Genomic DNA, 20,367 nt, shown 5'->3' with positions numbered 1-20,367 from the left:
TCTAGCTTCCTGTCAGACCTCCCACACTGGATCATTGCCAAGTTCATTGCACTTACCTCCCAACTAGCTATTCAACTGCTAATAACGTGGGGGTTTCCACCCGAAAATGGAATCACAAATCCCACACTGCTACCTGTAACTCTCTTCTTGACAAGATATTAGGTACCCCTTCAAGAGAAATTCACCTTGATAACAAATTTCTAGTGATATAATGAACAACGGGATGTACTGGGAGATGAACCCCTTTTTGGATCAACAAGACAATGCTTCCTTTCGTTCCCAAACCACATACCTATAATAACCGGTTCATAAGCACACACACTCATACCTGGTCTAATCAGCCTCGGGTTGGAATACCAGGCATGCCTACGACGGTTCCAGTCATCCCTAGGATGGAATACCCTCGTATCACACACATGTTTGGTCCAATCAACCCTCGGGTTGGAATACCAAACACGTCAGGTCCACTCAATCGTAGGGTCCGGTCATCCTCATGATGGAATACCCTAGATTGGAATACCACTATATACATAACTCGGGTCTAACCCATAACTTGAAATCCAAGGACCTATCCTTGCATCTCATCCAAAAATCATCTAATTCGCCACAACCGAGTAGCACTCATTTGAAATACCGGGTTCCGGCCCGGTCGCGGAGCTAAAGGTCTCCCACATAGTTGCCTCACACGACTTCCGAACAAAATCCTTCCCTGGAACTAGTTGCCACTAGTTATCATGCCACTGTGACTCTAACAACCTCCTGATGCAACCGATCAGATCCATGCATCGTATCCCGTCGTTACCAAATCCACGGCTAAAAGCAATTGCTACATGACCAATGGTAGCCTTACATCACAAGCAACCTTAAGCAATCCATTGCTTCCTTGATCTCATAACTGTAGTGACATTCCTATATTCTTACCATTGGCTTAATCAAGTCTAATCCCTCTGGGAAAACCCATAAACCCATCAGTGGATTTCCATATGCTCACTGCTACACCCGAACTGGTGGTTACTACTGTCTCTTCCGCGTCCCAACAACGCGCTCATGCTATCTATCAACCTAGTGGATGTTGCGGCTACACCCACATGCTTACATCACTCTAGCACTATTTGCTAACTTTGTGAATGCTACGACTACACCCGCAGACTTATAACACTCTAGCACTATTCGCTAACCTTGTGAATGCTACGGATACACCCGCAGACTTATAACACTTCTCGCACTATCTGTTGCTAGTGAATGTTACGGCTACCCCCACAGTCTTATAACACTTCCCATACTAACTGATCACTAGTTAATGCTACGGTTACCACCGCAGTCTTACAACACTTTCCATACCGGTCGAACACACACTCGACCTAACACACAACTGAACCTAATTCATGAATAGAATCCCAACCTGATTTCCCCAAGTTTTGCTATCAAGCATCGAGAAGACGCGATCCACATGCTGGGGAGTTTTACCGAACTCCCAACTCACACAACCCTCAAACCAAACAACCACTAGGGTTGTCTTCCTTCCTGACAACAACGCGGAACTTATCCCATTTTCAAAACCGATCCGACTTCTGCATTCCGGGTCGATTCTCCACCACTTAGATTCAACTAAGTCTTCACAATACATGGAAATTTGAGAATTCCCCATCCTTCTTACTTTCCAACGATCGATCTGATGACAACTAGACCTTTCCAAATAGTGCTTCATTACCAGCCAATCGCAAGTGATCACACACTTCTAAGAACTAGCTGAACATTTCCTGAGTCCCAGTGAAACCGACAATCCCTAATGCTTGAATGATCCCACACTCAAATCTTGAAGTCCAAAAGACAGATACTCCAACTAATACCTCAGCAACGAGCTACTTCCTTTGGCGCTTTCATTCGCCAATCAATAACGGTTACTAAAACCACTCAATCCTGACAATGCTGAATAACCATTATGGGGGACCCTGTCCGCAGACCTCCCACATGATACCCTTCTTCCCCAAAGTGCTCCAACAAATCTCTCGCTCTCGGCTCTAGAAATTATACCATTCAGGGTTCGCACCCTGACTCACTCACCAGCTCAATCGTCCATAGCTAAATTGCAGTAGCTGAAACAACCTCTACCCTAAACCGAGCTACAAACTACCCCCAAGACATAGTCTTCAATCCCGAAAGTGCAATAGATCGCACAATCAATCCTTACCGTCCGATACAAGAGATCCAAGGCGAAATGGACCTCTAAAATACTTATGCCCCCATCGACCCACCCGCACTTACCAGCGCTAAACTACTGTCGCCAATCCCGGCGACCAACTAACCACGAGCTAGAATACAACCTGATCCTGGGGTCACAAGCCTGCTCAATCCTTCGAGCTCGTAAACCGAAAGGGCACATTCCTTGCCCTAGAAAACAACATTCCAATCCTATCAATTAACCATTCTAATTCCAACTGCATAACTCCAGCTGAACATAATCATTACTCTTTTCCGGAGTCCCCGCGACTCACATTCCGGCCTCGAGCAAAACCCCCGAAGCCTCAAATCTAGAAACGCATGTGCTAAACTCTCCCGCCTAACCCACAGAATGTAACAAGTACAGAACCTCTCCCTGATCCGAGGTAACTGCAACCCTTTGCTCATCAGAATATATCCCAGTAACAAGTCCCGGTACTGAAAAGCTCGACCAGCTCTTCCCCTTGTCGTCGTTACAACTGATATAGCTGCCGCGACAACCGTCTCGGAAATGGCTGCATAGCGCTCGTCGAAATACTCAACCATGGTGGTCTTAATAGACCGAAACATCCCCGGAAACTGTCCCCAGACAAACTCGATCACCTCCTCGCGGATGATCTCACTGACACGGTCCTCTGACAATGCTGGCCTATCCTGGCTGCCAGCTCCCGATCCTAACCTGGATCCGATCTCAAGACGTCTCGTAACCACCATTCTGGTAAAACACCAGAAGGATCACTGATAACCCATATAGAGACAGGGAACCAACTTCTAACCCAACCCTAGGGGTTGTGACTTCCTTGCTACGCGTATGGGTCCTGTGCTTTCAGTAGTATGGGACCCTACTACCTTCCACACCTACCCATATTTGTCTTAAGTATCACCACAACACCCTAACACTATACATACACCTGGTGGTCGCTCAACCTCACTCCTAGAGGAAGGCTAACTGTCTCACAACTGACCTACCGGTCTCACACAACCCACCCATCCATGAAACTTCCACCAACCCTGCAGTACTAGTGTATGCTAGCCATACATAACACTGAACCCTATAGACTTTCGAATATCCAATCCTACCTTAAGCTTCCAATCAAACAAGAACAGAACATAAGGCCAAATCAAACATTCTCAGGCTATAAGATCTTAATTACGTATAACCGTGATGCATACACTAAGCAACTACAGTAATGATGTCAATCTCATATAAAGGAAACCCTAAGCTAGCAGGCATCATGTAATCAGGCAATTCTATCATGCAATTCCTGAAGATCCCTAGCCTAGCACTAGCATGCTGTTCTAACATATCACATAATCAAATAACTGCATGGTATTTTGGGGTCAACTTACTGGCTCCGGCTGATCGTACACCCTGCATCCTCCTTTACTTATTTTGAAAACCATTTGAAAATCATTTTGAAAATTCTTTTCCTTGATTTGAGACTGGAGTCACACTAGTGTTCCTCCAATTCACTCAAACCAAGGCTCTGATACCAACTTGTAACACCCCAAAAATTCAAGCCAATTTAAAACTTTTTAGAACATTTAAAACCATTAAGTTATTACAGTTTGTTTTCAAAATAGTTTAATCATCAGAGTATCCCCATAATCAAATCATAAAATCATGAACTATGAGGAGCTGTACGATCACGCCTTTGCCTTGCCACGATCCCCTGATGCACCTGAAACAATAAACTGAAACTGTAAGCCCGAAAGTTTAGTGAGTTCCCCCAAAATACTCATACCCACAAAAATACACATATAACCATAACAACATACTATGGGTCCAATCAACCATCGAGTTGGAATACCCCCAGACCCTCAACCAACAGGTTGGAATGCCAACACACTATGGGTCCGATCAACCATAAGGTTGGAATACCCCAGACCCAAATGTGGGTCCCGATAAGTCCAAGCCCATAATCCCAAAATTAGGTTTTTTGCATGAAATAATGATTAGGGTTAAGTGTTTCTTACTTAACCCATTAAGGACTTAATCCATTAAGTCCAATATTGACTTAGGTTAATTTTCCCAATGATTATTAATTAATGTTTTAACTTTATTAAATAATTCCCGCGCGTCCCAATCAATTCCCAAAAATTAGGGTTTTAAGCTAGTAGGGTTTTCCAAACCCTAATTAGGGTTTCCAACCCAAATATTAGCCCATTAATCAAATGGTTGGGCTTTTAGGTCCATTAGGGCTTCACTGGGCCCATTAAGATCTCATTGGGCCCACTAGGATTTCTTTTGGCCCATTAGGGTTTAGTAGTCCCTTGTCCAAACATCCAAACGAGTCACAAACCAAACAAAACACACCGCCACCCGACATGGCGGCCGGTGGCGGCAGCCACCACCCTACGGTGGTGGTTTAGACTTTTCCTTCATTATTCCACTTGTTACAATTTACAATACCATCCGATTAACACCCACACAAACACTAATAAACACACACAAAAATAACACCCTACGGAAGCATACACACCCTCCATGGTGGTCCTTGAGGCGGCAGCCACCATGGCCGGCAGCCATGGTGGTTTTTTTTCCTTGATCTTTCTCCGACAACAGCAACCCGAGACACCAACAATCTTGTGAGACACGGATGAACACACACACACGCACTTAACAGCGGCGGTGAGCAGCGACGAAGAATGTCGACCACAGTGAAACAGCCGCGTGGCGGTGACGGCCACGTCAATCCAATCAGCGAAGGAACAAGTGGCGGAGGGAAGCCGCTCGAGCGGTGGTGGCGTCGTATCACAAACAGAACAGAGAGGAGAGGAGAAGGTGGTTCGAACCACCGAGTACAGCAGCGGTACACACGTCATGCCCGAAAAATAAACCCAACACCGTGGGTGGTGGCGGTAGCAGCACAGGAAACAGCAGCGGCGACAAGCTTCGTCGGCGCTAGCAATGGTGGTTGTCGGTCTTGATGATCGGCGGCTGAGGAGGCTCCAATGGTGGTGCGCGGCTACCGGAAATGAAGAGGGAGGTATAAGGGGGTGACGGCTGTAAAGGGTTTGCTAGGGTTAGGGTTTTATCGATGCTTATGGGTTTATATACCCTGATCCCGTAAACATGTTGCCATAATGGCAAGATTGGTCCCTCCCCCATCAATATCTTTGCAAACCAACTCCAAAATTTACTCTTTATACCCCTGCTCCTCCAATTCTTTTCATTTTAAGCCCGAATTTTACCTTTTTAACCCAGCCTCCTGAACTCCTTTACAAATCAAGTCTAATACTTTCCAAATAGCCCCTTAGCCTCCAAAATCTTTTCAAATTAAATCCCAAAGTTACTTTTTAACCCCCGAATAATCTGATTTATAACATTTGGCTTCCCAAAGCCAACACCACACTAAATAATATGAATTTATTTCGACTATTCGTTCATCAAATTTTATCTATTTTATTTATAAAACAACATTAAGGGAGTGTTTGATAAATGTCTGACTGGGTCGAGTCAGCAAATTGGGCTGACTCGGTCAGACCTTTGGTGTTTGATTTGAGCTTTGTCGGTAAGATCAGCTGACCTAAATCGCTTTCTGGCTCAGTTTTTTAACAATTGCTGACTGGAAATTAGACCATCTTGCCCCTACGTCTTTATTCTTTCTTCCCTCATTCACGTCCCTTCCCAGTGACCTAAAAGCATAGCAGCAACTGCCAGGAAGAACTCCACAACGAGTGAACGCCAAACAGTCGGACCTCTGCCATCTCGCCGGACCTCCGCCACCGCCATCAGTGACGCCTTCTCGATCCATCACATAGGTAATATATTCTTCTAACTTTTCTGTTAATAATTTTCAAAATCAGATACCATTTATGCTTTGATGGTATGAAATTTGTAGTTCTTTATGAAATCAAATTACTATTTGTTAGAATATTATGAATTCTCAACCTGTATGTTCATATGATAAGTTTTTTTTTGTTCTTTTTTGTAGTTCTTTGTGTACAAGAACTGAAATGTGAAATTCTTTGTTCTAATATGATGAATTTCGAAATTATATGTGAATTGGAAGTTTGTTTATGTTTTGTTTTGTAGTTCTTTGTGTATAAGAACTGAAAATTGAAGTTTTTTTTTCTAATGTTATGAATTCTATAATTGAATGTGAATTGGTAGTTGTTTTTTGTTTTTTTTTCTGAATTTGAAGTTTTTTTCTCCAATTCACATTGGAAGTTTTTTTCTCCATTTCATATTTTATAGCTTATGAATTGAAATTGAAAGTGAATTGGAAGTTTTTTTTTCTGAATTTTGATTTTATAGCTTATGAATTGAAATTGAATGTGAATTGAAAAATACAAGTAGGTTTGTAAATTCCCATTTTCAAGCCCACAATCACATGTTTTACAGAAAATACAATCAAATGTTGTGTTTTTATGTGTAAAGTACAAAAGTAAAATTAATAATAAATAATTATTATAAGATTAATGGTAACCTAGCTTTTTTAATAATCCAATTGTTCCATGAAGAGTGGGCGAGAGGGGGAATGCATGCAACATCACATGCCTTCCAATTATTGAGCTTGTGTTAGTATCAAAATTATAAGCTATAAAATCAAAAATTGGGCTGTTTTTGTTTTTTTTTCTAATTTTATAGCTTTGATATTGTTGACCTTAATTGTTAGCTTGTTATCTTTTGTGAAATTGTTAGCTTGAATATTGATGTTATGTGACATCTGAAAATGTTTGTGTATAAGTTATCAAATCATAATTTAGGATGATGTTAACTTCCTTGGTTGAAAATTGCTTTATGTTTAAAATTGTTCTTTAACTTGATAAAAACTATGATAAATTACTTTAAATATTAATGTTTTAGGATGTTGGTTTGGAACGAGAGTGAGGACAAAACTTTTCTTGATGCATGTATCCATGAATTAACCGCTAATGGTCGTGAGGGTTCCGGGCTTAAGGCAAGTTCATGGAAGACAATACGCGAAAAATTGATAAACGAACACGGTAAAGAGGTTGATCAGAAGCAAATGAGAAACCACTTTGACTACTACAAATCAAAGTATGTTGCTTGGGTGAAACTCAAAAACAAAACCGGCAATATATATGATCCTATAAAAAATAAATTTAATTTGACCGATGAACAATGGAAAGAAGAGGGGAAGGTAATATTTTTTTAATCAATACTATTATGATTATTTTTATAACATATACTATTTGATTAAATTTATTTTTTTAATCAATACTATTATGATTATTTTTATAACATATACTAATATTTATAAAAATTGTAAACAGTTGAACAAGTTCGTGTTGTCATTGAAAACTAAACCCCTATTGTTCCCTGATCTTTGCACCCAACTATTTGAAGGGTCGACATCAACCGGCTTTCAAAGTTGGGGGCCATCTTCTACACTCCCTCGTCATGTAGAAGAGTTTAGTCCCCATGATTTTGATGATGATGTTCCAATGGAAACCTCAACACAACACGTAGGTGCAAGTGAAGAATCTTCGGGGCGTTCAAAAAATAAGGAAGTTGGTGGAAACAAAAGAGTTGGTGGAAAAAAAAGAGATGCAAGGGCATTAGAAGTTGAAGAGGAGATTGTCAAGCTTGCAAGGTCGTTAGTGGAAAAAAATGAAAGAATTGAAAAAAGTGAAATGGATAAGGATGTCGATGCGTGTATGGAGAAATTGAACAAAATGGAATGGGGAGAAGAAGATGAAAGATACAAGACCGCTCTTTTGCTATTTGGTGAAAGTGCTGATGTTCGAAAAGGTTGGTTACGACTTTCGCATAGTAGTTGTGAGTCGTGGGTGATGGGTGCGGGTAGGAAGTATGGTTACCTTTGATAGGTGCGGGTAGAAAAGTTTGGATACTAGTTTTTTTTGATGATGTTTACTAGTTTTTTGGATCCTATGTTTGATGACTTTTTTGGATGATGTTTACTAGTTTTTTGGATCCTATGTTTGATGACTTTTTTGGATGATGTTTACTAGTTTTTTGGATCCTATGTTTGATGACTTTTTTGGTTTACTAGTATTTTGTTATATAACGTTTGTTATATGACTTTTGTTACTTTTGATGTTGTTTACTCATTTTTTTGGTGCATTAATTTTTTTTTTTACTTTAACATGTTACCTAATTGTTTGTAACAGATCAAGTATGGTTTCTGATGGTGAAGTTGTATCTTTTCTTTTACTTGTGTTTTATTGGTTGAGGTCAAACCGGCGCAGACTAATCAGAATTCATAGAATTAGAGATAACGATTCAAGCGGGTATGCATATACACAAGATTTGATGTACGGAGACCCTACACAATGTTTCGATATGATGCGTCTTACACAAGAGGCATTTGCATTATTATGCAACCATTTTACCCAAAAAAATTGGTTGCAAGCTAGTAGGACAATAAGCATTGAAGAGAAGATGGCTATCTTCTTACATGTTATAGGACATAATGAACGTTTTCGCGCGGTTAAGGGAAGATTTCATCACTCCACACAAACGATTCATCAATGTTTTCACGAGGTCCTAACAGCAATGATGTGTTTTGCAAAAGAAATTATAGTACCAACAACTCCTAACCCAACAAGACATAACTCGGAACGACATGGACGGTTAAAAAATATTTTTTCCGGAGCAATAGGTGCATTAGATGGAACTCTTGTACATGCGGTTGTACCTGTTGATCAACAAACTCGTTATAGAGGAAGAGGAAAAGGAGAATGTTTTCAAAATGTAATAGGAATTTGTGATTTTGATATGATATTCACCTTTGTTTGGGCTGGATGGGAGGGTATAGCACATGATTCAAGAGTTTTGAAAGAAGTTGCATTCAATTCGACTTCTGGATTTCCATTTCCTCCACCAGGTTTGTAATCTTTATATAATTTTTATTATCTATCTTCTTTATATAATGTGTGTCATTATATAATATGTGTCACATTCGTTTGCAGATAAATATTACCTTTGTGATGCCGCATATACAAACACTCGTGGGTTTATGGCTCCATACCGCAATACTAGGTATTGGTTAGCCGATTTTCGAAGAGGCAGACCTTTAACTAGAGAAGAAAGGTTCAATCATGCTCATGCACAACTTAGAAATGTTATTGAGCGTGCTTATGGTGTATTGAAGGCGAGATTCCCAATCTTAAAACAAATGGCTCCTTATCCTTTTACAGTGCAAAGAGACATAGTCATTGCTTGTGTCGCGGTCCATAATTTTATAAGGAAATACAATATAGAAGATGACTTGTTTAGAAATTTTGAGAAGGACACTATGGTTACTCCTGACGTCCAAGGTGGGGGAATTGATAGAGAAAACATACAAGGCATAAAATGGGGTCCAGAAGCCGTTGAATATATGCGTGTTTTGCGTGATCAGATTGCAAATCGACTACTTTCACCTACTTTACATTAAATTGTTATGTTATTTTAAATTTAATTATGTTTTTATTTGGATATTAAATTATTTATGTTTAATTTACATTTTGTATGACATTTTTTATTTGTGTGTAATTTACATTTTGTATGACAATATGTATGTTTTTATAATTATTCAGCAATTTAATCCATCAATATATATAACAACAGGGTAAAATGGTCATTTTTCATCACTCAGCACATTCAGTCAGATGTACAATCAAACAACATGATTTCTTACCCAATCAGGATTTCTTACCCAGACAGACCTTTCCCAGTCAGCACTTTCTCAATCAGCAACTATAAACGGGCCTAACTTCACGTTGGCGATGACTGTTTATAATAAACCCGGTCGGAAAGTAAATTGTCCGTCCGAATGTATTCCGGTTCGATACCTCTGGGTTTTATAAGCATAAACCATTTATAAACCCTACACTGAAACTCCTTCCCTGAGACACTCCAACGATGAAAAAGCAACGGCAACAATCAACAGAAGGATCAATGGAAGAATCTACTGACGCTACTACCTCATTCACCGGTGAATCTGATATATGCCAACAGCTCCTAGACCGTTACGGCAAATCCGCCGCATCTCAACACCGCCACCTCTGCGCAACTGCTGCGGCTACCCGCTCTATCATACAATCCGAATCTCTGCCCCTCACTCCCCTCTCTTACTTCGCTGCCACCATTGATGCCCTCTCCGATACCTCTAAAACAACCCAGGACGCTGATGCAGTCTCCGCGCTGTCGTCGTTTTTGGCCATTGTGCTGCCTCTGGTTCCCGAGAAGTCTATAGCGACGTCCAAGGCGGCTGAGGCTGTGGAGATTGTGGTTGAGCTGGTGGATAATCCATGTGAGGGTTTGCCAGTTTCGAGTGTGAGGGCCTTGGTCAAGTGTTTGGGGGTGTTGCTAGATTTTTGTGATTTGGACGATTGGAAGTCTGTTCAACTAGGTTTCCAGACACTTATGAAGTATTCGATAGATAAACGTCCAAAGGTATAGCAGTAAATGTCTTATCTATAGTCTCTATTTGCTACACTGTCAATTTGTGCAAATGCTTACAATAATCCATGGTTATAGCAGTAAATGTCTTATCTTTTTCCATAAAACATACTAAGAACATGAAAGAGGTTGGAATTTCAAGCACCCAAATCTGTATATCAATATTTCCATGAAAATGGCTCTTGCTTATTATAAGTATAATATCATAAGGTTAGGACTTAATGTCACATTTGCAGGTTGCATTTTAATGAAACTTGCTTCTCTTCAACGACCAAATGCCATTCTAGGCACACATAATTTTATTGTTTAAGTTACCCACTAATATACATCTTAAAAAACATTCTTATTCTTCTGTGATTTACATACATGTTGCAGGTCAGAAAATGTGCTCAAGATTGTGTAGTGAAGGTCTTCAAGTCTTTCCAATCTTCTCTTGTCAAGAAAAGTGCAAGCAAGCTGTTTTTAAAATCATTCAAAACTTATATGTCGTTGGCAGTTGAAACAGTTTCTTCAAGATCAACAGACGGGTCTAAAGATGATAAATTTTCAAAATGTGAACAGTTAGAGGCTCTTCACATGTTAAATCTGTTGAAATTTCTGGTCCCTTGTTTACCAAGCAAAGAAATATCAAAAACTGTTGTAGAATTACAAAAATCTATAAGTGCAAAGTTTTCACCATTAACGAGGCATGTTTTTGATGTTATGGAGGAGATACTTCGATTATTGGAAGATGAATCTACAATTCCTGATACCTTAGAAATAGTAACAACACTTGCTTCATATATATCTACAAAACAGAACCCAGTAGACACTCTTTTTTCTGCAGCAGCTCTACTTGAGAATTTTCTTACCAAATTTCAAGTTGGAGATGCAAACAAATGGAATAGCCATTACTCCTTAGTCATCGGTTCTATAGCGGGTAGACATATATGATATATATTTGCATGATATGATTAGTTATATGATTGTATTAGTTGACTAAATTTGTACATGTGTTTTTAGGTCTTCTGACATCTGAGGCTACAGCTACAAAAGCTTCAAATATTCTAAAAGAAATGATAAACCGTCATATCGATGTAGATATCCTCACAGATGAAAATAATGTTGAATCCAAGGAATCAAGAATAGTTAAATCCTTATGTGATGCACTTCTAAAAATTCTGAGTACCCATAAAGGAACTCCAAATGAGCATACTTTGGCTGTCATTTCTCTTTTATTTCTCAAACTTGGTATGTCCAAATTCCAATTACTATTTGTATGGATCATTGTCACTGTCATAAGCACCTGATACTGCTCTTTGTTTATTATTTATGATATTTAGGGAAGATTTCTCATATTTACATGGAGAACATACTTCTAAAGCTTGCCAGTTTTATGACACTTGCATCCGGAAATCCTTCTGATGTAAAGCATGTAAGTTTTTTTTTCTTCATTGCCATGTATTTCTTGTATCCATTATGGCATTATATTAACATAATGTTCTGTTTTGATATTTGATATTACAGCTTCAACAGTGCATCGGGTCTGCTGTAGTTGCTATAGGACCAGATAAACTACTTGCAGTGTTACCTATCTCCCTTGATGCCAGTGATCTCACATGCTCAAATACTTGGTTGATACCAATTTTGAAGGAGTATGTTAATGGATCATCTTTGGGGTTCTTTATTGAAAGTATAGTGCCTATAGCCGAATCTTTCCAAGAAGCATGCCAAAAAGGTACTCCCTCATTTATAGAATAGTTTTGGATTTTGAAAAGTATCATGACATATATATATATATATATATATATATATATATATATATATTTATATATATGTTTTTTCTTGCAAGTTAAAAAGTCAGCAATTAGAGAACAATTGCAGTCCCACGCACGTGGCTGTTGGGGTCTATTGCCTGCCTTCTGCTGCTATCCAAACGACACGTATAAAAAATTTGGATCCTTGGCTAAACTTCTGATTCCACACATCAAAAAGGATGCGATTATGCTCGAGTATATTGCCATTGCATTGCAGGTAATAAATATCTCTAATTTATATTATTGTAAGATTTGTTTCTCTTGATGGTTGACTTTTTTTTTTATAGCATCTTGTGAAGCAGAATAGGAGCTTTCTTGGTGATGATGAAGCTTCTAAGCTTCCAAAGATTAGTTACTCTAAAAAAACTGCAACCAAAAACATCAAAGCTTTGTCATCATGGTCAGAGGGGTCATTGAAGGCTTTTACAAAAGTTCTTTTTAGAGTGCCATTCGAGAAGCGCGCTTTTGTAAAGGTTATGATTGTAATTTTATCTCTTCACTAATTTGTATTCTTTGGTTTCTGACTTCATTATTATGTATTTCCAGGACACCATTAAATGCTTGGCATCTATAACTGAACCTTCAACAATAAAAGCAGTTTTTGTTTCATCACTAAAAAGAATAGAGGTGGATGTTTCTGGAGATGATGCAAAAGATGATAAATCCTCTTCAAAGAAAAATGCAAATAAGTGTCTGATACTTGAGCTAGCATCATCTGTTGTTGGGACAGCTAGCATGGATCTTATTGATCTCATATATAGCTTTATCAAGGAGAGTTTGAAGGTGTGCTTTTAGTCTGTTTTTTAATTTAAATTTATACAAACAAGCAAATACGATAAATCTTTTTTTTTTCTTCCTTTTTTTTGTGTAGGAAGAGGATGACCACATCCAGAGGGAAGCATATGCCACCCTTTACAAAATTTTGGAGGTAAGAACCAGTACTTAGTTACTTTCTAAATAAAGTTAAGGAAATCTGTCTCATTCTTGTTTTTTTTTGTTCAAATTGTTCAGGAATCTTCAGAGTTCCGCTCTTCAAAATTTGAGGAACTTATGGATTTGTTACTTGGTTTGAAGTCCCCAGTTGATATTACTTCACTTAGATGGAGATTTTCGTGCTTCAAGAACCTGTTAATTCATTCCATCGAGGTTATATTATAAATTGTTGTTGTTGCTTTAGTTTTATTTTTATATTAAGTTTATAAACCGTGTGAAATTCGCTCTAACAGTTTTCTTTGCTAAATGATTTCTAATAGATAACTTCTGATGGAGAGAACACTTATGGTTTTCGTATGCTGAATGAAATTATAGTCACACTAAAAGATGTAAGATCTACTTTTAAAACAACTTCTTCATTTTTCTTATAATTTGATAATATAATCTCCTGGTTTTGATCTCTCCAGTCCAAGGAAGAAAGTAGAAAAGTGGCATATGACATTCTTATAGGAATGAGCTGTACCTTGCAAAAAACACCATCTTCACTCCAAAAAGAAAAAGGACCTTATTATGAATTTGTCACCATGGTATTCACTTGATTTATTAAACTTTTTGAAAACATTCCATTTTTTTTATTTAATCGCTTGTATATTTATTTTAAACTTTCCAGATAATGGGGTATCTCTCTGGGTCTTCTCCTCACATAAAAAGTGGTGCAGTCTCTGCATTATCTTTAGTAATATATAACGACTCCAAAATTTGCAAGTTGATGCCCGATCTTGTGCCATCCATTCTAGAATTGCTGCATAGTAAAGCCATTGAAGTTATAAAAGTGAGTTATTATATATATATATATATATATATATATATATATATATATTAAATCTTGATGCTAAATGTTAGTTGTGACTGTGCAATATTGTGCAATATGGTCAGGCTGTTTTAGGTTTCATCAAGGTGTTGGTTTTGAGCCTTGAAGGGAAAGACTTGGCGAGTCTTTTGTCTGATATCCTGAGTGGTCTTCTGCCATGGTCATCTGTTTCTCGCCATCATTTCAAATCTAAAGTATGTTTTAATTTTAAATTAAATCATATATTATTATTATGTTAAATTTGAAAATGCAGTATAAAAATATAGCTTCCTTTACACTTTACAGGTGACAGTGATCCTAGAGATTATGATGAGAAAATGTGGTTCTGCATCGGTCAAATCTCTTGTACCTGAGAAATACCGAGATTTCGTTAAAGATGTTCTGGAGGTAAAAAAAAAACAAATAAATAGTTAATAGATAAAAAGTAATAATGCATAAATATGATGTTAAATTACAGAATCGTGAAGGAAAGAAAAGTTCACAGGAAGGTGTGACAACCAAAACAGATCATGAATCATCTGATACAACTCCGAACAGGTCTAACTTCATAAACTGTACTTTTCTATGATTAACTTAGTTTGTAGAAAGTTTGACTTAATAGAGAAAGTGAGGGAAATGAAGGAATTTGGCTTGTTTGTTTGTTTCAGTGGGGAAAAGAGGAAACCTAATGAAGCATATTCAAGGGAAAGTGGAAAGAGGAAGAGGGAGGATAAACACAGCAGCTCATCATATGGGGCTCGTAAATTTTCACGTGGAGGAAAAGATGTTGATAGTAGTAAGAAACAAGTGAAACATTTTGGTCAAGCAAAATCTATGGATCGAAAGTCACAAGGCACCAAAAGGAAAACCACAACTTCATTAAAAAAGGACACTTCATCTTCATCAGGTGCTAAGAAACAGAAACAGTGGACAAGAAAAGGAAACAAGAAAAATGCACCTGTCACCTGAACAACAAGAAGAAAACAGTTGGAAAGTTGAAAGCCTGAAATTTAACGTTTTGGGTTTGATTATGGGGGGCCCATTTGGAGTGAAGGCTATAAACTATAAAGATCTTAAAGGCATGATGGGTCATCTTTCCGGATGTAGATGATGTATGTGAGATTCTTTTATGATCCTAACCAATTGATACAAGACTAAGAAGAGTAGGTCGTACATGTACCACAGTTTTGAAACAAAACAGAATTCCATTCCATATATGTATCATGAATCATTTATCAAAATTTTAAATCAACCATTTAGCATTTGAAAACAAAACTCGAGGAAACATCTGCCTATTTTTATGGGTATATTATGTCTATCTCTTCCATCTCTTGGTCTTGCTAAAACCAACCATTCCTTGCCCTTTGCCATCTAATTCGTGTTCATGTTTGATATACAAGTTTCTTTGTATGCACATGAAATGATAACACACAATGGCTTTTTAATAATACATATATGCCTTATAATATACTTGTAAGTGCATGTATAAATACTCACCCTTCCCCAAGGATGCACATCTTAACATGCAAGTGTCCCAACATTTTTTGAGACGTAATACGATGATGATTACGAGGTTGACATTAAAGAATCTATCCACCCGGGATAAAGCAAAAAAGAAAGTTTAAACTTTTTAATCTGAATTTAATGTGTATATGAAGTTCGAAAAAGAAAATACACATGAAGAAAAAAACAACGGGCCAAAGAACAGTTAAAATTGTTTATGCAAAACACCAATTACTTATCCGGAAATGACTTTGAATTGGCTTTACCAATAAACACTGATATTATAAATACATATATAATTTACACATTTAAAAAAATGTAAATATTGTTATGTTTTACTTGTTTCAATTATGACATATTTTTTATTTAGTTTTTTTTATTAAATTAAATTTATTTAGTATTTAAAAAAAGTTTAAGAAAAGAATGGAAGGTAAAATAACAGCAATAGCCAAAGCTAAAACTTGGGTAAAACCATAAAAATCAAATAATAATAATATAATTTAAATAAAGAAATATATATATATATATATATATATATTCAAGAAAGTAATGTCTCGATATCTTCCTTCATTCCTCTCCCTCCTGCTCCATAGCCATAGCCATGGTGGCATCCTTACAGCTACACTCTCACTTGTTCTCCCCCACTCATCCCCACACCAATTCAGTCTCCTCACCATTTCCCCGCAAACCCAAACGAAAACCTCTTCCACTTATACTCCGATGCTGCTCCGACGAGACGAACACCAAGAAGCTAGTGGGGTTCGTCGACTACGACAGAGGAGAACGACAAGTATCCGTGCACGTCAGCGGTGTAAGGAAGTCGGATTTGCCCAAACGCTACCAGCTGCGGGTTCAAGGTGACCGGTTTCAAAAGGATTGGCCCATTTCTGAGCTGGTTTCCAAGATTTTAAAGCTCAATCAACGCGAAGACATTGATGGCTTGCTTAATCGATGGGCTGGTAGATTTTCACGGAAAAATTACTCCATTCTCATCAGGGTAAGTTAATTCATAGTAATATGTATATATGTTTCGAAGGAATACTTACAAATTTGAATTTCTAGGTTTGAATAGCCTAATTTCAACTTCAGAATTGATATGAATGATCCGTGTTTGTATTATGTGAAGCTGAATTTCATCTTTGTGTTGTTGATTTGGTAGTATAGGAAATTAGCCAGACAGGTTCAATCGATCATTGTAATCAAGTTTTCAATTGGATGAAGAACCAGAAGAATTACTGTGCACGCAATGATATATACAATATGATGATCAGGTTACATGCAAGACATAATCGAACAGATCAAGCACGTGGGTTGTTTTTTGAGATGCAAAAGTGGAGGTAAGGATTCATCAGATTATGGTGTTCTTAATTCCTGAACATCATCATTCCATATTGATGCCACCAAAAACACTTTCAAATCTTGTCTTCTCATTTTAGGTGCAAACCAGATGCTGAAACTTACAATGCTCTCATAAGTGCACATGGTCGAGCTGGTCAATGGCGTTGGGCAACCAATATCATGGAAGACATGCTTCGTGCAGCTGTCTGTATCTCTATTCTTCCCTTATAACCTATCTTTTATTCTCAGACTCTTTCAAGAAATAGCAACCTACTTTCATTGATTTGTTTTTTTAAATGAAATTACATTGCTATTTCTTGCATTTAGCCCAATTAAGAATCATGCTTAATCTGGTTATTTATGCAAATTATGGTATTTCAGGTTCCACCAACTAGGTCAACATATAACAATCTAATCCATGCATGCGGATCCAGTGGAAATTGGAAAGAGGCTCTAAAAGTTTCCAAAAGAATGACAGAAAATGGGGTGGGGCCCGATCTCGTGACTCACAATACCATTTTATCCGCCTTCAAGACCGGGTCCCAGTACTCAAAAGCACTCTCCTATTTCGAATTAATGAAAGGAACAAAAATTCGCCCAGATACCACCACTTTAAATATAATAATCCATTGCCACATAAAACTCAAACAATTTGAAAAAGCAATCAATATCTTTCATTCAATGAGGGACAAAAGATCTCAATGTGGGCCCGATATCGTGACCTTTACAAGCATCATTCATTTGTATTCCGTTTCTGGGGAAATCGAAAACTGCAAAGCAGTTTTCGATACAATGATTTCCGAAGGTTTTAAACCGAATATTATATCTTACAACACACTTTTAGGAGCATATGCTGCAAGGGGGATGAGTGAAGGGGCATTATCGGTATTTAACGATATAAAACGGAACGGATTTCGTCCGGATGTTGTATCGTATACTTCCCTACTCAATGCTTACGGGAGATCAGGGAAACCAGAAAGGGCAATGGAGGTATTTAACATGATGAAAAGGAATAACTTGAAGCCAAATGTGGTGACTTATAATGCATTGATTGATGCCTTTGGATCCAATGGTTTCCTTCCGGAAGCTGTGGAATTGCTGCATGAAATGGAGAGAAACGGAGTGCAACCGAATGTTGTTTCGGTTAGTACTTTGTTGGCTTGCTGTGGGCGATATGGTCGGAATGTAAAGATTGATTCCATTCTTGCTGCTGCTGATTCCAGAGGGATTTGTTTGAATACTGTTGCGTATAATTCTGCTATTGGTAGTTATATGAATGGAGGGGAATATGATGAAGCACTGGATTTGTATAGGTTGATGAGGGAAAAGAATGTGAAACCTGATTCGGTTACATATAATGTGTTGATTAATGGTTGTTCTAAGATGTCTAAGTACACTGAAGCTCTTGAATTTCTTGATGAAATGATGGATTTGAATGTAACAATGTCTAATGAGGTTCTTTCATCTGCCATTTCTGTCTATAGCAACCAGGTAAACATGACATGACATAACAGGTTGTACTGCATTTGCTGTGCTTTGGATTGGGACTGAGACTGGTGTCAATGGGACAAAATTGCAATTTTTGTTCTTGTCTGTGAAAAAGACGTAAATGCCCTCATCATCATGTAAAATATCCCTAGAAAGGTTGTTGAGTCTTCTCTCTGTTATCAGGGTCAACTTTTGAAAGCAGAGTCTCTGTTCTCAAAAATGAAGATGACACATGATGGTCCTGATGTTGTTGCATATACAACAATGCTACATGCTTATAGTGATGCAGGTAATGAATGCTCTTACAAAACTGATAATCACTTTCAAAGTTGACATTCGTTTGAGTATTGAGAAAAAAAAAGTTGTTAAAGATATGAATTTTGTTGCAGAAAAATGGGATGATGCATTTGCATTGTTTCAAGAAATGGAAATGAAGGGTGTGGAGCCAGATCTTATTGCTTGTTCAGCATTGATGAGAGCTTTTAATAAAGGGAATCAACCTGCTAAAGTTCTTGTTGTAGCTGAATTTATGCAGGAGAGAAAGATACCAATGAATGATGCCATTTACTTTGAGATGCTCTCTGCATGTAGTATGTAAGTTCCATTATATTATATTTTGTTATAAAGATTAGTTTGTTGCATAATAAGTAGTAATGTAATGGGTTTGTATTTGATTTTAGCCTAAGAGATTGGAAGAAGACAATTGAATTAGTTGGAATGATGGAGGCATCATTCAATGTAATGTCGATTGGACTCATGAATCAGCTTTTACATTGTATTGGTAAATTGGGGAAGATTGAGACCATGATGAAGGTGACAACTTTTATAATTCAAGAAACTAAAGAACAAAAAAATATGTTGTAATGTATTTGACATGCATTGGACTAAGTCTGAGACCGATGTCTGTTATGGTTTATGCAGATATTTTATAAAATAGTGGCAACGGGTGCTGAAATTAATAAATCTACTTATTTGGTGTTACTAAAAAATCTTTTGGCTGCTGGAAATTGGAGAAAGTACCTTGAGGTGACCATTTATTTACTTAAAGCTATTTATTCATTAATCATAAAATCATGCATCAGTTATTTGTTATTTTTGTTTAAATGTTGATGATTTTTTCAATAGGTATTGCAGTGGATGGAGGATTCTGGTGTTGAGGCTTCGGGTGACATGTATCAAAGTATACTTGCATTTGCACAGAGTAGTGGGCCTGAATATTCTGTTATCATACAAAATAGAGTTGGTATGCTTTTGGCCTTTTGCTATGCATCTTACTTTTATTTATTTATTTATTAAAATTATTATTTCTCAGTTAGCAATTAATCTGCTTCATCTTTTTCATGATTTTTACAGAGAGCTTGAGAAGAAAAACATGTGTTTAGTTTTTGCAACATTGTGAGGCCTTGAATTAATAGGATCTTGTAAATTTGTATAATGTAATCTTGTAAATTGTATAATTTGATTGTTAGGATAAGAGTCCTTACTCCTTTAGGGTTGATTGTTTTGATAAAGCAACAACTTTGTACCTTTTTTTTTTTAACTTTGTAATTGTAATTTAAAATCCAGAATTTAGGGTTTTTGAATTTTAAAGAGGATTGGTTAAGAAATTTTGGAATTTTTTTAAGAACAAACAAAATGATGGAGTAGTGAAAGTGAATATGCATAAGAAACATATAAGATAAAATTGAGGAAAGATAATTGCACTTGAAGAATAACATTATAGCTATACAATCGCATGCATCAAATGAATATGGATATGGATTACAAAGAAGGGAAAATGAATTATATGGGTAACTATGTTTCAAATTCATTCAAAAAACACCATTTAAGTTTGGTGTGTCCAAAAAACACCATCAAAGTAA

At 37.3% G+C, this 20,367-nt stretch overlaps 2 protein-coding genes across 4 annotated transcripts; both read left to right on the top strand.

Moving 5' to 3' along the window:
- The first annotated feature begins 9,973 nt into the window (after positions 1-9,973).
- On the top strand, positions 9,974-15,451 carry LOC145137824 (ARM repeat superfamily protein). Its single transcript, XM_079071961.1, has 17 exons — positions 9,974-10,591; positions 10,973-11,516; positions 11,600-11,827; positions 11,920-12,011; positions 12,104-12,314; positions 12,429-12,610; positions 12,681-12,866; positions 12,940-13,176; positions 13,265-13,321; positions 13,405-13,539; positions 13,647-13,715; positions 13,794-13,913; positions 13,997-14,158; positions 14,263-14,391; positions 14,483-14,584; positions 14,655-14,734; positions 14,845-15,451. The coding sequence occupies exons 1-17, from the start codon at positions 10,058-10,060 to the stop codon at positions 15,143-15,145; spliced, it is 3,369 nt and encodes a 1,122-aa protein (XP_078928087.1). The 5' UTR covers positions 9,974-10,057; the 3' UTR covers positions 15,146-15,451.
- Positions 15,452-16,240: 789 nt separating this feature from the next.
- Positions 16,241-20,095, top strand: EMB2654 (Tetratricopeptide repeat (TPR)-like superfamily protein). 3 transcript variants are annotated; one of them, XM_079072301.1, is made up of 10 exons: positions 16,241-16,676; positions 16,844-17,016; positions 17,116-17,221; positions 17,399-18,508; positions 18,689-18,794; positions 18,895-19,099; positions 19,186-19,318; positions 19,427-19,531; positions 19,640-19,748; positions 19,859-20,095. In XM_079072301.1, exons 1-10 carry the CDS (start codon positions 16,281-16,283, stop codon positions 19,885-19,887), a joined length of 2,472 nt encoding a protein of 823 aa, XP_078928427.1. In that variant the 5' UTR covers positions 16,241-16,280; the 3' UTR covers positions 19,888-20,095. The 3 variants fall into 3 exon arrangements, with proteins under 3 accessions (XP_078928427.1, XP_078928426.1, XP_078928428.1); XM_079072300.1 differs by having other exon boundaries at positions 19,631-19,748; XM_079072302.1 differs by having other exon boundaries at positions 16,582-16,676; positions 16,839-17,016; positions 19,631-19,748.
- The last annotated feature ends 272 nt before the right edge of the window (positions 20,096-20,367 follow it).

Source organism: Lactuca virosa, chromosome 9, assembly GCF_052849685.1.
Source record: "Lactuca virosa cultivar CGN04683 chromosome 9, Lactuca_virosa_CGN04683_v6, whole genome shotgun sequence".
NCBI lineage: Eukaryota > Viridiplantae > Streptophyta > Magnoliopsida > Asterales > Asteraceae > Lactuca > Lactuca virosa.
Note: the sequence above shows the minus strand (reverse complement) of the source record. Positions and strands in the feature narration are given on the sequence as shown.

What these genes read in the sequence shown, in the direction of transcription:
- LOC145137824 (XM_079071961.1), top strand. Translation starts at nt 10,058, where the DNA reads ATGAAAAAGCAACGGCAACAATCAACAGAAGGATCAATGGAAGAATCT. An exon ending in AGTCATCGGTTCTATAGCGG is followed by an intron (nt 11,517 to 11,599) that starts GTAGACATATAT and finishes ATGTGTTTTTAG; the next exon opens with GTCTTCTGACATCTGAGGCT. An exon ending in CCAAGAAGCATGCCAAAAAG is followed by an intron (nt 12,315 to 12,428) that starts GTACTCCCTCAT and finishes TTTTCTTGCAAG; the next exon opens with TTAAAAAGTCAGCAATTAGA.
- EMB2654 (XM_079072300.1), top strand. Translation starts at nt 16,281, where the DNA reads ATGGTGGCATCCTTACAGCTACACTCTCACTTGTTCTCCCCCACTCAT. An exon ending in TTTGAGATGCAAAAGTGGAG is followed by an intron (nt 17,017 to 17,115) that starts GTAAGGATTCAT and finishes TTCTCATTTTAG; the next exon opens with GTGCAAACCAGATGCTGAAA. An exon ending in TTTCTGTCTATAGCAACCAG is followed by an intron (nt 18,509 to 18,688) that starts GTAAACATGACA and finishes CTCTGTTATCAG; the next exon opens with GGTCAACTTTTGAAAGCAGA.